This window comes from Copadichromis virginalis, linkage group LG16 (assembly GCF_057382275.1).
Source record: "Copadichromis virginalis isolate Kocher_CV1m ecotype Utaka linkage group LG16, C_Virginalis_male_GT1.1, whole genome shotgun sequence".
In the NCBI taxonomy this organism is placed as follows: Eukaryota; Metazoa; Chordata; class Actinopteri; order Cichliformes; family Cichlidae; genus Copadichromis; species Copadichromis virginalis.
In genome coordinates, this window is record NC_140633.1 from 29,028,114 (window position 1) to 29,045,069 (window position 16,956).

Genomic DNA, 16,956 nt, shown 5'->3' on the forward strand with positions numbered 1-16,956 from the left:
CAATCTGCAGAGCTTCTATTCTAACTGCCCTTCCTCCAACTAATGTGTTTAACTGGCACTTCTTTACTGATTTCAATGATGAGCCAACCCACTGAAGAATTAGTCTATAAAACTGTATTTTATGTTCTGATAATCTTCTGGCTTCATCTGCATTCAGTAGCTATTCAATATCCCATTAACTTCTATTAAATGATTAAACCAAACTATTTCTTCTACCAGCATTTCTTTTTATATAAATACTTTGGGAGAGAACTACAGTATATACACACACATGCAAGTGTCAATGCATCAGATGTATTGACACTTAACATACAAAACTGCCTTTATACCCTCATTTTTAATTTCCAGATATATGCTTACAATAGCATAACTTTAAAAAGTGAACAGTTTCAGCTTAACAAGTCTACTTTGCTAGATCGGACTGTTTAGTTTTACCAGTTCTAGTATCTGCTGCTACAGCTTGCTTTAAAGCTCACTGGATTTTATTCATAAAGCACAATATCCAGATTACCTTAAATACAAGTTAAGGTTTTAGGAAAGTAAAATCTTAGGGGGGGGATATATCAGGTTAAAAGCAGAGGTTAGGTAAGACTCTCCATCAGCTTTGACATTCACAGATGACATAAGGGTAGGGAGCAGATGGAAAAAGTGGAGGTATACGCTGGGGAAAGAAAAAAAAAAAAAAAAAAAGATGGCTCAGTTGAAGCAAGAGGTGGGGAAGGCGTTTAAATACCTAGTGTCAATGACAATGCAACAGGTAAAGAGTACAGGCAGGATGTAGTGGGTGAAGATGAGTGTCAAGGGTGATCTGTGAAAGACTGGCAACAAAGGTGAAAGGGAAGGTTTGCAAGATGATAGACACCCCTGCTATGATGTGTGGTTTGGAGGGAGTGACAAAAGGGAGGCAGAGCTGAAGATCTTAAGATTTTCACTGGGAGTGCCGAATAGAGACAGGATTTAAAATGAGACTATTCAGATTAAACAATCTGGAGATAAAGTTTCCAATTTGGAGACAAGCCTTAGCTTTGTTTCTGAGACCTTTTCAGCTTCTTTATGGTCCTTACTAGTGGCATGCAGGGCACCTTTTGTTCTTTCTAAGAAACTTGATGAAATTTCCTGTCATACAGATTAATGTCCAAAACAAGGACATTAGTTTAAATATCTAGAGTCAAACCTTTGATTATGCAATCAGAAATGCGACGCTGTAGTCATGCTGAAGAATTTATTCATTTTGAAATTTCATGGGAAAAGTGAAAACACAGGAAAGGGATGTGATTCCCCCCCCCAGGAGTGAGGCTTCACTCCTGGTACAGCATCCATTTTTCTTCATCTTATGCCTTTTTGTGTCCCAGCACCGCATCATAGATCTTCCCAGTGAGGCAGTGCCGGATGTTGGTGAATCCGGCAGCAGTCAACAGGGCAGCATACTGAACATCTGTCCTCTCTCTGCCCTCCGTCTGCACCAGCATGTTCAGGGAGTAAAGCTGAGCTGTAAGCGGGCCAGAACCATCCTCACTGAGCAGCGCCTCCACCACCAGCACAGCACCTCCTATAGCAGGGATAAAAATACCTGCTTCAGTTCTTTCCCCCCTTTAAATAAAGTGTCCTGGCAAAGCTTGGAGACAGGTTTGCAAAACCAAAAAACAAAATAACCACACACGTTAAACCAATCGATCCAATGTGATGATCCCTACTAGGTGTTGCTACATCAGGCCACCTTTCAGATGATGATTATGGTTAATGACTGGCATAAGCCAAATCTGAGCCCAGGTCTGCTTTTAAACCCCACTTCCTTCTGTAAGCTGGCACTGTGACACTATTCACCATCCCGACTTTCTCATTTTTCTTTTGCTGCCCTCTCTGCTCTGTGATAGAGTCGGCTGCTTTGTGTCTGACTTTGATCAGAGTCAGAAGGACAGATTTCTCTGGGATCAGCTGCATTGTGGGATACAATCTGCTCTCATTTCAAGCAGATGAGAAGAAAAAAAAAAAAAAAAAAAAAAGGCGCTCATCCCTTTCACACTCAGATATGCTCAGACCTGGTTTGCAGGCTTTATAGATTCTCTGGAGTAGCTCTACGCAGCGTTCGTCTGTCCAGTCATGGAGGATTCTTGCCAGAATATAGAGTTCAGCTTCTGGTAGAGAGTCTTTGAAGAAGTCCCCTAAGAAAGAAAAAACACATCCATCCATATGAACATTTTAAAACTCCCTCCATTGAATTCCTAAGACACAGCTGCATTTCAGTCATCCAGTTCTGATGAATAGATTATGTGAATGGGAGTTCTAGGCTCTGAATTTAACCCTATAAGTCAATGCTAAAGTGGAAAGGATTCTCCTGAACACGTGAGCCATATGCATCTAGACATGCAGCAGAAATGTAAACAGAGCGGCCATGATTAAAAGTGTACATTTGATACGTGTTGGTGGAACGAGCATGTCAAGTTAGTGACTCAAACTAGGCCGAGTGCTTCCCTTTGATTTAATTATTCCATGTAATTAATAATTCTGTTGACAAGCCTTCAAGTAGTAAGACATGATTCGTTTAGTGGTTTACATTCTCAAACCTAATTACTACTAAAGGATTGTGTCCGTTATAAAATGCATGCAACCTAAAAATTACTAGAGCATATCTCCAGCTGCTGTCTTGTGCTGATAGTTATCAGGGAAAAATTATTTTCCTGCCAACACAGCACCGTTTCTGTAATATCAGTGTGCAAGCAGTAACTATTTTTTTTTCTATGCCCATTGTAAGAGTGTCGGCATATTTGCAAGTTATGAAATAAAGCACACTGAGGCCAACACTCCTAAAAAGGCCATGTCACAGCTTCCATTGTGCTCAACACCATGATGGCTAGGAAAACAGCAGGAAGCAGTTTTGTGTCTGGGTTTAAGATTGCCATCTGCTGCAAACCTGCGCTCTGCCTTACAATAGCTGCTGTGCTGAAGGTAACAATATACATTAAAGGAAGCAGGAAGTAAAAAAAAAAAAACAAAACAAAACAAAAAAACAATTCGTATTCTACCCAATGTTTTCCAGCATGCCACACAAACTCTGGGAGAATGGCAGACTCATTTGATGACATCAAAATTCTCATTCTGCTTGTTTTGAGATCAGTGATTTTAAGACATTTTGCAGTAATGACAGGCATTACAGGCCAATATGGTTCAGACTTACTGGGCATTTTGTTAGGTACACCTGTTCAGCTATTTGTTAAATCTCTAGACAGCCAATCACAACTTAATGCTTTTATCCAATTAGACATTGTCCCTGCTGAAGTTCAAACATCAGAAATGTTGGAGAAAGGATTTGAATGCAGCAGCCATTTGTGTCAAACAGGCTGGTTTGAGCATTCCAAAAATGCTCATCTACTGTGAAGGGTAGGCACAGAACTTGGTAAACATGAAAGCATGAACCCATCCTATGATTCAAGACCTCTCTGCACTGAATCATACTTGTTATTAATCGCTGGCTCTCTTCCACAGCATATCTATTATCCTGTCTTCCTTCTCTCTCCCCCCCCCCAAACGCTTCGCCACAGGCATCGGCCCCTCCCTGAGCCTGGTTCTGCCAGAGGTTTCTTCCTGTTAAAAGGGAGTTTTCCCTTCTCACTGTCACCAAAGTGCTTGCTCATAGGGGTCATATGATTTGGGGGGGGTTCCTCTGCATTATTGTAGAGTCTACCTTATAATATAAAGCACCTTGAGGCGACTGTTGTGATTTGGCGCTGTATAAATAAAATTGAATCCTGCTTTGGATCAGTGGTTCAGACTGATGTCATGTGTATGAGATATTTGCTTGACACCCTTTGGGCCCTTTAGTACCAACTAAGCATCACTGAAACACCACAGCCTCCCATGTGTACCCAACAAAGTAGCCAGTGAGTGTATATTTAGAGTTGACCGACATGGATACCGAGCTGGATATTATGCAGGTGAAGTCAACTTGCTGAAAAACAACCAAATGTCTGCTTTTGTTTACCTTCAACTATTTTCTTAAAAAAAAAAAAAAAAAAAAAAAGCTGAAGAATTCGTTTTCGCAAAAGTCACTCAAACAGAATCATGAAAAAAATATTCAAATTAGAATCCATGTTTTGTGAACAAGGAAACATGTCAACTAGAAAAATGAAATAGTTCACTGATGTCTTTTGGGTAAGAACTGAAGAAAAAGTTTTATCTACACAAAACCCTCATTGCCATTTCATTGGGATGGTCACATAGCTCCTGTCTTTAATTTCCATAACCTTAGTATCAGCCAGTTTTGTTGACAACCCCTTGCTCTGTTTATGTAATTTGCATATTTAGATCTTATCAAAATGCAGCAGAACTGAGATAATGAGTCCTTTTAAAACCACATGTAAACACAAGAGCTCAGAGTGTATCCAAATGTAGACTGCTTGTCAATAACATGTGAATTATGTTATAGACACCAGTCTATTGAGAAGAAAAGGGAAAGAAAAACATAACAGAAACACATGTTATATTGAGACTTATTCCTGCATCCATCAGGGGTTTTGCCAAGTAATAATGGTGTTACCTTCATGAAAGCTTATCCTCTGGTCATCCTCCTTGATAAAGTGTTCCTTGGACATGTGCACCACCTTGGGAAGGTCAAAGATTGTCACAGTGCATTCTGGGTAGGCTGACGTGCAGTGCTTGGCTAATGCCCCACTGCAGCCTGGAGAGGGAGAATTACCGTTAGTTGTAGCACAATGAATGCAGTCTTCATTAAAAGGACTGCATCACTCAAAAGTGCAGTCATACAAGCGGAACAGATGCTTTCAGGTAGAATCTGGTTATTTGCATGATTTGTATGCGGTGGCTTTGGGAATATGGTTCAGCTAACATTCATGCCAATAAAGCAGAGCAGAACAAATTACTTAATTTGACTAATCAGTTTTAGTCTGATTAGACTTCTGAATATCAACCTTTATGCTGGAATGCATTTGAAATCATTTTTAGCTATGAAAGCTGCCTGTTCTCTCAAGCAACAGTCAGTGCACAAATTCCACAGCAGTTCATTTCATCATTGAAGTCTCTTTAGACTGGATAAACAAATGTTTCAAGTGCATAGAGGATTACTTTGTTTTCCACTTTGGTGACGGTCCAACTTTTCCTTTAGTGCCATTAGTAGGTCAAACCCTTCCACCAGTGAGGATATGATGAGCAAGCAAATTTTTAGATCAGCTAAACATGAGCATGCAGGCATCCTCGGTGTGCATTTTAACATGAAATTAGCATTTAGGAGTTCAAAAGAAGCCATTAGTGTTCCTCTGAGAACCTTGACTGAAAATCAGACTTTATGAGATGGGAAGAGGCTTTGAATTGAGGAAATGAACAAACGTGCACATGGGTGGAAACAATGACTTAATGTAAAAATATGAATCCTTCAACTTCAGGCGTTGGCAGCATCATTACCATCAATTATGCCTCATAAAGCAAACTGAATTTAAAAATTCAGAGTGACCGATATGGAAAGATTGGACAAGAGAAAGTTAGAGAATGTATGAATGAGACAGAGTGAGACAGTGAGGTAGAATACAGGATCAAAGGATTTCACTTTACACAAACCTACAAAGGCAATCAGACTCCGGCTGGTGTTTGTGGGCATATATGCCAAACCATCTAGCCCTGTAGAGCCTTCCTCCTAGTATGAGTTGTTGCTGCTATATTGTATTCTTACACAGCTTTCTATAGCCCCTACAAACACCCACCTAATACCATATTTGGCTCACATCAAACAGGGGTCAGTAGAGGAGAAAAATCAAAGAGCAACAAGGGGAAGCAAAACCCAAACACAATATGCTGTTGGAGTCCTCCCCAGCTGACCCGACTGTCTCAGTTTGTTAATGAAATCCTTTGATGACGGTTTCAGATTATAGCAATGCAACAGTTATTGCTGCATTTTAAACTAGTCAATGTCATGAGTGCAAGTTTCCTGAATTTTTATCCACATGGTCATTTAAATAAAAATCATAAAGAATTAGGATTTTATTCTCATGGAGTTTTGTTCATTGGACAGTTTAAATCCAAACTCATTCTGGTTTGCACCCCAGCAGTATTGTGTCAGCTGGATATTGTTGACTACATCTGCATCCAATGCAGTCACAGAAGGGGCAACTTTATTTTGCACATACCTCACAATGGGGAGTACTGCTCAGCCTGTGAACAGTCAAGTAATGCCTCTGTTGCTCTGGAGCAGCTTTCAGAACAAGCTTCAGCATAATTACATTTTTCCTTTATAAACCAGAAGGTCTTTTTCAAGCTGGGGAATGGAGCTGAAGAGGATTTCCTTTGGGGAAGGCCTAATACACCCCAGAGAGATGCATATTGACGAGTGTGCAGATTGAAGTGGCGCCATGCTAGGGGTTGGAGGTGAGGATATATTGGCCTTAAGATGCAAATATTTGACCGCCTGTCATTTGGAGTTGCCTCAAATTTATGGATGAACCAATTTAATTTCAGGAAAGTCATCAGAATGACACTGCTGCTTTAAGTGGCATTTCCTTAATACTTTGAGATTTTGTTTGCAGTCTAACATTAAAACACCCTGTCCATATTCTGATGTCTTAAAATGCATTTGCAGAGAAACAAATTGATTAACATGAAAGTAGCTTGAAAGGTTTCAGTTTGCTTGTTATGCAGTTACCATTGATCAAAAGGAAACCATTAGTTTTTTTGTAGGCGTTTACCTAGGAGTCAAATTTAGTTACGTCTAATAGACCAAATGAACCTCATTCACTTTGAATGTTGTCAGGGTTTGGGACACAGCTCACATGTCGTTTATAGTGAAGACATGTGACTTAACATTCATATCCCCACAGCAGAGTAGAAAATGATGTTTTCCCCACAAAGATTTGGCTACTTTTGAATGTCCTGTCTACAATCAGAGCCAGCACTACCAAACCAGTTTCAGATCAGCACAAATGCCCAAATGTATACATGCAAACCAATTCCCACAATTGGGCTAATTTGTCAGCCCAATGAATTTGATTTAGTTAACTTGGCCACATATAAAGATGAAAATATAACTTGCTTTCTTTTTTGCTGCGACTACCTCCTATATGTTTCATACATTAGTGGCATAGCCTAGAAGCAGACATTTCAACAGCTGTAAACTGCAAACACTAACAAGCTATGGTGGGCTTGTTTTTGTTCCTTTCCTAGTTTTGTCATAATTTTCATTACTGTTTATAATAGTGTTTCTTAAAACCTTATTCTGCAAGTCTCTCATTAGAGAGATTCCCTTGGGGGGGGGATATATAGAGAGATGTCTTGCCTAGATGGCAGTTTACATTTTAGAGGTTTAACAGTGGTTGTAACCTTTAAGTTGATCATCCCTTTTAAACAAAAACATGCCTTTTAAATTGCCATTAAATGTCACATTAAAATCAATGTAAATAAACCCAGGGAAGGCTCTTTCCAGAGATGTGCACACAGTGGTTTGTAATCCAAACCAAATCAACTAGTTGACAGAGTGCTGGACAGAAAGAGCTCCTGAGCAGCAGGTGTGCACAGACACAACAGATGCTGTGTGAGACTGTCTAGATGGGATGCTGCAGTCGTGCCCTTGAGGCTCCTACTATTTCCCCAAGCACACACTTTTCAGGGATGCAGCATCATGCATAAGCATGAACATACAAGCCCATGCTGAGAAAGCCACAGAGGGGTGGGTAAAACACTGTACACATGTAGGGTTCCATGTGGGAGAAGTTGTTCTTTTATTGGCTTCACAGCACCCCTATGTGGTCAGTAGTGGTGCTACAATGCAGCCACCTGTGGTACAGCGATAGTCAAAGTAGATGCTGCATCTGTTCTCAGTTTAGTAGTTCACCCAGTTTGTACAGCACAGATTCTCTTAAACATGAATACTGGACTTTCAGGGATAAGCATCAACATTTTAATGCAAGCACCACATTGTCAGTGGGCAGAGCCACCTGAATTCAATTGGTGCATTGTAATATCACCCAGTACAAGTACAGAGCTGAGAATACACTGACCTCCTAGCTCAGCTTGATTCACATGATGGCAACAGACTCAATATCTCAGACAAAAGCCTTTTCCAGCTTTTATTCATAGTATTTTTAGGATAGAAGAAAACTCCTGTGACTACCCTTTTATTTGTTCCTCCATGCTTTTTTTTTTGATCTGTTCCATTGTTGGTTGGCTTTCCTGCATAGCTTTACAAGCTCTGTTCTTATTGTGTTTGTTCAGTATTTCTCTCCCTCAAAGTTTATTCATTGTGCCATTTGCTCTCCTTGTAAAGCATTTTGTAAGAAACCTGCTATTCAAAAGACGCTATGAATAAATCTGACTTAAAGCAGTACACGCAGAACAGTGAAGAAAGCTTCCTTTCAAGTATCCAAAGACAGGTGACTGCTGTGAGCAGCGTCTAGTTTCACATATATTTTTAAAAAAAAAGGCACACAAGCTGTTCAGTTCAACAGTTGTTACAATTGTATTTACTGGCTTATGCCCAATTCTAGTTTGTGGGGAACTTCTTGTGATAGGGGTAATAGGATATACATTTGTCATGCGTCTCCATACCTGTAGAATCAAGTTAAATACAATCCACCAAAATGTTAGATGGTGTGTAAAGTGTAAAAATATTTGTTCCAGTCTTGTCTGGAATGAGATTCTAGCTGCCTAACCCTGGAAATCTGCATTTTGTTTAATGAGTCAAGTGTTTTGGTAGGCACTGCACTGATGTTGTAATAGATTGAAAATGTGGTCTGGCATCATCTTACTGAAATGTAGAAGGCCTTCCCTGAAAGACCTCTTAAGGAGCGCATCTGCTTTTCAGCACAGATTCTCATTTTCCAGATTTGGAAGTTACCAATAGTACAGATACTAATCCACCCTCATATCATCACAGATGAAGGCATTTGAAAAGAGTGCTGATAAGCCAGATGGTTTCTCTTTCATTCATATTTTTCCAAGGAGAATTACAGATTTTAACAAGTATGACTCAGAAAATGCCAGCAAATAAGCCAAATCAGGCTCTAAGAACTTAAACCACCATCGCAGCTAACAAATACCAAGTTTTGGCCTGTGAGGAGATTAACCCAGATGCTGGTTCTGTTATACTGTAGATGTTCAAAGTCTTGACATTGAGGAATAGTCTGAGATTTTTCCAGTTTGCAAATGTAATTCTTTGCAAAACAGAGTATAAAGGAGCATCCTAGCTGAGCTTCACAGAAGGTGGCCAGTTTTTCAATCTTAACGACCTGTTGCCAATTAACTCATTCCAAGTCTTCTTTCAGCTGCCGAAATTATTCCAATAAATAAATAATGTTTAATACAAACTGAGATCGGGTTGCCTCGAATTCAAGCTGACCTAATATTTTTAAGGAATGACTCTGTTTAAACATCTTTGTTGTTCCCGCAGGTTTTTTCTTCCAGATCCTATCAGATCCAAGACATGGTTACTAAAAGGTAAATGAAGTCTTTGACTCAGAAGGTGTGGGGAGATCAAAGATGCGTACACTGCAAATGTGCGGCTGACCCAGCAGCTGCTCAGTTAAGACAAACTTGGACGGACTTATGGAAATCTGATGAAAACTTACCTCCAAGGTCGCAGATGACTTTGAAGGGGGAAAGGTCAAAGGCTGTGACCACATCCTTACCACAGATGTTCCAGATGGAGTGCATTAACTGCATAAATTTCACCATTTCCTCATCAGACCTACACACACACGAGAAACATTGGTAATACTTTCGTCGTCTCAATGCATTGTAGGAAAAGTTTCATTTTCTGCAAGCGATCGCCTAAAGGAGGCTTCTTGCTGACACACACACCCTCTTGTACAAAGTCTTGCCCTGTGGGGACACCATGTTGTGTGCATGCGAGACAGGGTGAGGCAGAACAGAAGAGCCTGTGGTGACTGCTGCTGCTCTGAGGAGTCTCCACCTCATCAACCAGCACTCCACCCTGCCATGAGGGCACTGTGCATACAAACAGCCTCCAGTTTGTAACAGAATTTATCCAAACTTCAGGGTAGCAAAAGCCACTTCCATCCGACGCACAAACCAGCTTCAGACGACACAGTGACCTCAAGAGTAACTTTGAAAGTGAATCATTGTTGCTTCAGACACTGACTGCACTGGATGGGAAAAGATTAATTGACTGTGAGGTCAAACAGCAGACTGTCATCTTCAATTTGAAAACATTTGGGGTATAGAATGATGAATGCCCCCCCCAACGACAATCTTCAGTCGTTTTCCTTCATGAGGAATACATTTACTTGAACTCTCATCCCATCTCTAGTTCTATTGAGTAAAATGTGCTTAGCCTGGTTTTCTGTCCTTGTCCACATCATGATATTAGAACTGCATGACGTGTCTTATATTATTCAGCATCCCCCAGTCTCCATCATCTCTGCACTTGCTAGAGACCTAGCTAAAGGCTTTCTGTTGCTCCAGCCTCTGCCATCCTGGCTGCAATAGAATAGTTTGAGCAGCAATGTTTAAAATATGATTCACCAAGTGTTGTCATGTTTTCTGACAAACTATTGCAGTGTATTCCTGCACTGACAGCTGATGGGAGACATGCGAGCCATTTTCCATTATACTGGAGCCAGTATAAAGTACAATCACACAGGTTCAGAACTGGTTACTCCAGCATGCATATCTTTGGACTCTGGGAGGAAGCCAGAATCCCCAGACAGCACATGCAGATTCCACACAGGACTCCAGCAAGCTAGTCTGCATTTTAGAGCCCAGACAATATACTGATGGGGCACATATTTTCAATTTGCAGATCTACTGTAGTGGCATTTATCATGGCAGCAAAATTAAAGTTCAAAAGGCAAACTGATGCCTTATGCTTTATGAATTATGCTTCATAGTTTGTTCACCAGCACAACTTTCCTGCTGGTAACATTCATGTTTGGAGCCACAACCAACCCAAGTCAGTGAGAGCATTACAAGTAATCCATGATTTTGTGACAATCTCAATCTTATTAAGGACTCAAATAACCAAGTTAGAGAAATCAGTTTTGCTCAGTGCTTCAACATCTGTATTTCCTGTCAATTTCATGCAGAAGCACAAATTCAGCCAGTGATTGCATATAAAAGGAAACAATCCTCAAATAGACAAGAAATTTGATTCTGAAACCCTCCTAGTCAAATAAAACTCATCTTCAGAGTAAAGTGTTTTACTGTTAAAGGGCATGTGTATCACAGATAGCCAAAGCCAGACCCCCTGTTCGCTCCAAATCATCTGCTTTCTCAAGTATAAGAACTCGAGCTCTAGATGAGACTTTGCTGTAAATTATTCAGGTGCAGTACATGACTGGTTAAATGGCTGTGAGTAAACAGGAGTGACTCATCCAGCCAGTTTTGAATCATCCTGCTCCCTGCTGCAGCACTCCAAGAATGCACCGATTTCAGTGGTTGTTTTCCCCCTTACCAATTTACCCACAGTATTCACAGGGGGAATCAGCTGGGACAAACAACTGCTTCTCCACATTAAACTGTGTGCAGGTGCAGAAAGTCTCTCATGTAGGGCATTTTCATTTACAGTCAATTAACATTCAATTGCAGAGTCATCAGCACAAAGGTGTATTGTTTTACTCTCATATGCTTCATGGTTTTTGCATGCATCCTTGTTAATGAGGTTTATTCAGTTATATCAGCTGCAGTTTCAGAGTACAAAACGCTAAAAACTGCAAGTACAAAGAAAATTTAGCTTTATGATATCTGCTTAATGTGTGCCCAGGTTCACTACACTAAAGACCTCTTTACTTTGGTGCTTTTCAGTCCTATGGAAAATAAACTGTCACAGTTTTGCAAATCATGCCATAAGGATGTTTTATTTATATTTTTATTTATTGCCATTTGTTTCTGGCAGTGATTTACAGTGCACGGCCTCAGGGAGACCGCTCAAAACCTATTAGCAAACCAAGTGTGAATTTTTATTGTATGTGACCCCTGAACACCGCAGATTGGTGAAGCGTTAAAACTGTGGGCACCAGATACTATAAACACACGAGTCCTAAAGGACAATGGCGGTTGCATTCTCTTTGCCCCAAGCTTCCTCACATCACTGCCTGTCCACCCCCCCTCTGTCTCACACAATACCTGCCTTCAAATGAATTCCAGATAGTTTTTGTAAATAGAAAAAGAAAACAAAAAACTGACAGACAGGCTCAAGATGGAGAGACATGGATGGAATGCAAATGTGGTAAAGTGTGCATTTCGTCTGTTTACCACAAAGGGAGCTTCTCACCTGTAGATTGCTTCAAACAGGTCTCCAGAACTGACTCCAAAAGCCTTTTCATACTGGGTTCTTCCCTCTCTGGGATAAGGCAAAGAAAGAATTACTTTATATGACAACCATAACATGCAATTATCTGGTTACATGAGACTTTACTAATCATATTCAACTCCTATGATACGTGAGCATTTCACAGTCAGTTCATAAGATTATATCCCAATTTGGTAAGTGGCACATGCTTCGTTCAGCTCCTGCAAGATCAAATTAGTCATTTTGATCAGTGTCTTTGTCCTTTGGCATCTTCAGTGAATGGTTTTTCACCATTTTAGATGAACTACAGCAACAGTTCATTCAGTCACACTGCCTGAAATATGCTGGCAGCCCACCACCGGATATGAGAATCAAATCAATTTTAGGATTATGTTTTTAAAAAAAAACCCACAGGAAATCCAGCCCACAATCTTAAGCTACAGGTCAAAACTTACATTCTCACAGCTCATTGCTAACTCACTTTGGTATGCTTTTATTCTCAAACTAAATCTTAAACTCCAAGCATGTGTCAAAGTTAAATGTTTATAGAAGTACTTTAGTGTGCCGGGCATTGTTCAATTTTCTAACACTATATAAAGCATTGATTAAATCTTTTACATAAAATAGGCAGTTTAATAGAAACTGAAGAGCTTACTGCTGTAAGACTAAAAAGGTAATGATCTAATAAGCAACAAATATCACTAAGTGCTTGACAAGTGGTCTGTCAAGTATTGAGAAAAATCAAATTAGAAAATTGGTTTGATCATTAAAAACATTTTGATAAAATTTAAATTGGATGGCAGTTCTCAACCTGGACACTGGATACATTTCTAAGCTTGTGATGTGGTGATGTTCAGTGTACTGACCTGACGGCATCAGTCAGATAGTGCCAGCAGAGGTAGATTGTTTTGGAATGGTAATGGATGGACTGGTAGAGGGACAAAGGACTGGAGCGCGTGAGAAAGAGCCTGGCCTGCTCAGTGTTACTGTAAGACACTGACAGGTGGGAGAAGGGGTGGAGTAAATTACTGAATGAATGCATGCATGCAACCCTTTTACTTCATATTTGAAATGACGTGATATCTGAAGAAGGGGAGGTGCTCAGGTAGGAAGTGAATCTCCAGACGGATAAATTACAATAATCGATCACAAGTGTTAAATTGTGGGCTTGTAAATTCCAATTTTCTTCCACATTCATATTTAAAACTAGTTCAACCTTAAGTGACAATTAGCAATGAGAACTGCTACATGGCTCACTTAAGTTGTATTACTGATGTGTGTCGGCTGACCTTTCCCATCGTCTTGGTGTCTATTGAGGAGCTGCATGCCAGTGCAGGCAGCCAGCAGCCTCTCTGTGCCATCCAGACTCGCACCCACAGCCTGACTGATCTCTGCTGCAGACAGGGAGCGCTCTGAACCCAATAACAGCTCAAACACACCCAGCTCGCAGGATGTGAACAATGTCTAGGTCAGTGAGCAGAGAGAATAGAGATAAATGGAGAGGCAAGTTAATAGAATAAATTGACTTTTAAAGAATGTTATTAATGAACTTCTATTGGGTAAGATTGGGTTCATCTACACAGATTAATATAGATGAAAGTACTTTTGGCCAGTTCCTCTCAGAGCTGCTAAGTCCTGCATGAACTACATAACATATCAGAGACTACTGGTGAAGGGGAAAAAAGGGCACATGCCTGCTGTTTTGAAGTAACATACCAAACATAGGTTATTAATTTTGCTGACATTCTGGCTCACATTATTTCCAGCATTTTTTGGTCCAATTATTCAAACAAGTGTTTGAAGTAAAAGGACTTTCCTTTCAGAACCCTTTAATTTTGTTTCTAAAATACTGTAATTTGCCAGTCAACAAGCTTCAGCATGCAGCATCTTTGCACTATATACACGATGGTTTTCGATATCAAGACCTATATAGTTTAATAGATGATGTACTGATTATTATGTTGGAATTTGTGTTACATAATTAACCAATTAGTTAATGCACCACTGAAATGTCAAGTTTACAATCCAACACATGTCTGCATTTGACCTGTATACAAATACGATGTACATATGTTACCTTGGAGATCAGGAAGCCTTCGATATACTCCATTATTCTTTTAGGGTACACGTCTGCAGTAGGCGACACCTTAGTTGGAACCATTTTCCCACCGTCAGCCATTGCCACAGATCGATCTTCCAGACGAGAGAAACGTGTCTTCTCAGTTGTTACACCTGCAAGAGGTTTGCATGAATGGCAGTAAGAAAAGAGGCAGACTAAAACTACACAGCGTGCCCACCCAGCAGCAGCAACGAGTGTTGCAGTGGGCTAAGCTGATTACAGCCAGATAACCTAGATTAGAGCATGGGCTCAGTGTGTCAGACAAAGAAACAACTCTGAAAATACTGCTGCCTTGTTCATTCTCGCTCAGCCACTGCATTCTCATACCAGACCCAGTTTCTACAAAGATTTCATCACCCCAAATCCAATAGTGTGGGATAGCCAGCTCTTTGACAGGACATAAGAGCAAAGTGTGTTGCTTACATTTCATGCATTAGCACTCAAGTGATACTATGTCACCATATATTTCTTAGAAGCACACATTCATTGTAATTGCATTAATCATTCAATCCGTGATGGTCATACTTGCAGCCACACAAATATAAAGCCAGCAACCAAGACTTAATACAACATAACTGAGCCTCCTTAGTTTCTGATACAAACTACACTTACAAACATATTCAGCACACTTAAGGTTTTCTACCTTTTTTTTTTTTATTTAATGTAATGCACTTTCTATCTGTTGTGCACACATTTGGTTAACTTTATGCTCAACAACGTTAAACTACATCAGACAAAGGGTTTTCTCTTGTTTTACCAGAGCTGTGCCAGGGTCCGCTTGGGTTCTGAGGTCTGCTGGTACCAAACAATCTTCTACCTGCCACTGGAGCACTATTACATACAAGAAGCGCTAATTGGGACATACCAAGTGTTGCTACATCATGGGGAGAGGAGTATTTAACTTAAATACGTTGTTGATTTTCTTTGCTTTCTGAATTAGTTATTTTGAATATGGCGATTTTTACATAAATAACTATTAAAAAAGCTTTTGTTTTTGTTTCTTTGTTATTGGATATGTTTTCAGTGTTTGTTCCACTTGATTGCCTAAATTGGCCAGTACCAAAATGATCAATACTTGGTTTGTTTGTTATTTTGTATCCTGGTGCTTCATTAGAGCTTGAGTTTAGTTGACGCTTTTAAGGGTCTAGAACTATACTTGACTTTGGAAAAAGTATTTTATTTGGGGAGTGGAAATAAAGCCCTGTTCCAAAACCTACTACACGACTCACACATGGTGGCAGTGCAGTGATCAGCCACCTTTCTCTTTTTATAACTATAATTTTTCTACTTTTTTTGTTTCTAATATGGCACCAGACGCAGTGGATGAAGATATCAACTAGCTAACATTAAAGGAACTAGCCACAATCATCCGGGCCTTGATGCCACAGCAGGAGGTCAAATTGAAACAAGAGTCTAGGACAAAAACTGTTTTTAAGGCAATTCAGCAGTTTTAGCTCTTACAGAAGAAAGCACAGGCTTGCTCTTCCCAGAGACCACTTCAGCTGATCCAGAACCACAGGAAGTTGTGATCTGGTGGTAAACCACCACCAGGTCCAAGATAAGACACCCTCCACAAAATAAGAGAGCCAGTATTCCCACAGGTCAGTCAAAAAGCTCATGAGCCAAGGTTACAAAAATTTGCAGAAAATACTGAGCCTTCTGTCCTCCTTACCTTTGAGAAAATTAGAGCCTGTAGAAATATGACTGGGTTTCCTGCCTCATTCTTCTGTTGAGGCTGGAGGTGCTGGACTATACAAGGATGCTGATGAGTCAGTTGCTGAATGTTGAGGCTGCAGACGTGACCTTTTCCTGTGGTGCTGGGAGATCTGCCTGTTCTTTATAAGTTGTTAAAAATCAATACAAAGCTTTAATCCTGCTGGCTGTTACTGAGACCAAAGTTAACGGTCAACGTGATCACTTCCCAACTTATCACATCTTACTTATGTTTGATGCTAAGGAATCAGCCTGGAAAGTCTCAGCTGAGGTTGCTCCAGATGTTCCCTCGAGACTTCAGATGCAGCAAAATGAACCAAACTTGTCAGCCATCTTGTTAAGAACTAAAGAGAGACAGTCTGTTGTTGATGCTGAGTGCAGGGAGGAGTTTTCCCCAACAGAGACATCATTAACCATTACCATTGCAGCAGAACAAGAAATGATAGTTATACAAGCAGGGGATATCACACCCACTACACCTGGCTTGTAGCCACAGCCATAGGAAGTGACTGGACAAGGACATGACCACTGCGACCACTAAACATTATTTCAGTCACCTGGGATTGTGCTCAGATGTTGCTGTTTTGTATGACTGGTCCCCATTGTCAGATGCCAAATGCCCCCACCCACCTAACAGATCCTTGAAATGACAACTCTGCTCCTGAATCTGGGTGTGATGGCCACATTTGCAGTCAGAGCCATAATGAGCATCCTTATCCCAACAACTGACACAGTGTCTGATTTCATGTATCGCACTCTTAGTTATTAAGCTTTGTAAAACACTAGATGTATTTTTAGCACACGTTTAGCTAACTTTTGTATATTAAAAAGTGCGCTCTGATCAGCCAGTTTTTAGACAAAGCTATGGACTTTGTCTTAG

At 40.3% G+C, this 16,956-nt stretch overlaps 1 protein-coding gene across 1 annotated transcript; it reads right to left on the reverse strand.

Moving 5' to 3' along the window:
- Positions 1-1,258: 1,258 nt before the first annotated feature.
- Positions 1,259-15,154, reverse strand: asmt (acetylserotonin O-methyltransferase). Its single transcript, XM_085435296.1, has 9 exons — positions 15,121-15,154; positions 14,322-14,476; positions 13,534-13,708; positions 13,111-13,240; positions 12,227-12,295; positions 9,564-9,682; positions 4,535-4,675; positions 2,040-2,162; positions 1,259-1,549 (listed from the first exon to the last, which is right to left on the reverse strand). The coding sequence occupies exons 2-9, from the start codon at positions 14,421-14,423 to the stop codon at positions 1,332-1,334; spliced, it is 1,077 nt and encodes a 358-aa protein (XP_085291422.1). The 5' UTR covers positions 14,424-14,476; positions 15,121-15,154; the 3' UTR covers positions 1,259-1,331.
- Between the last annotated feature and the right edge of the window lie 1,802 nt (positions 15,155-16,956).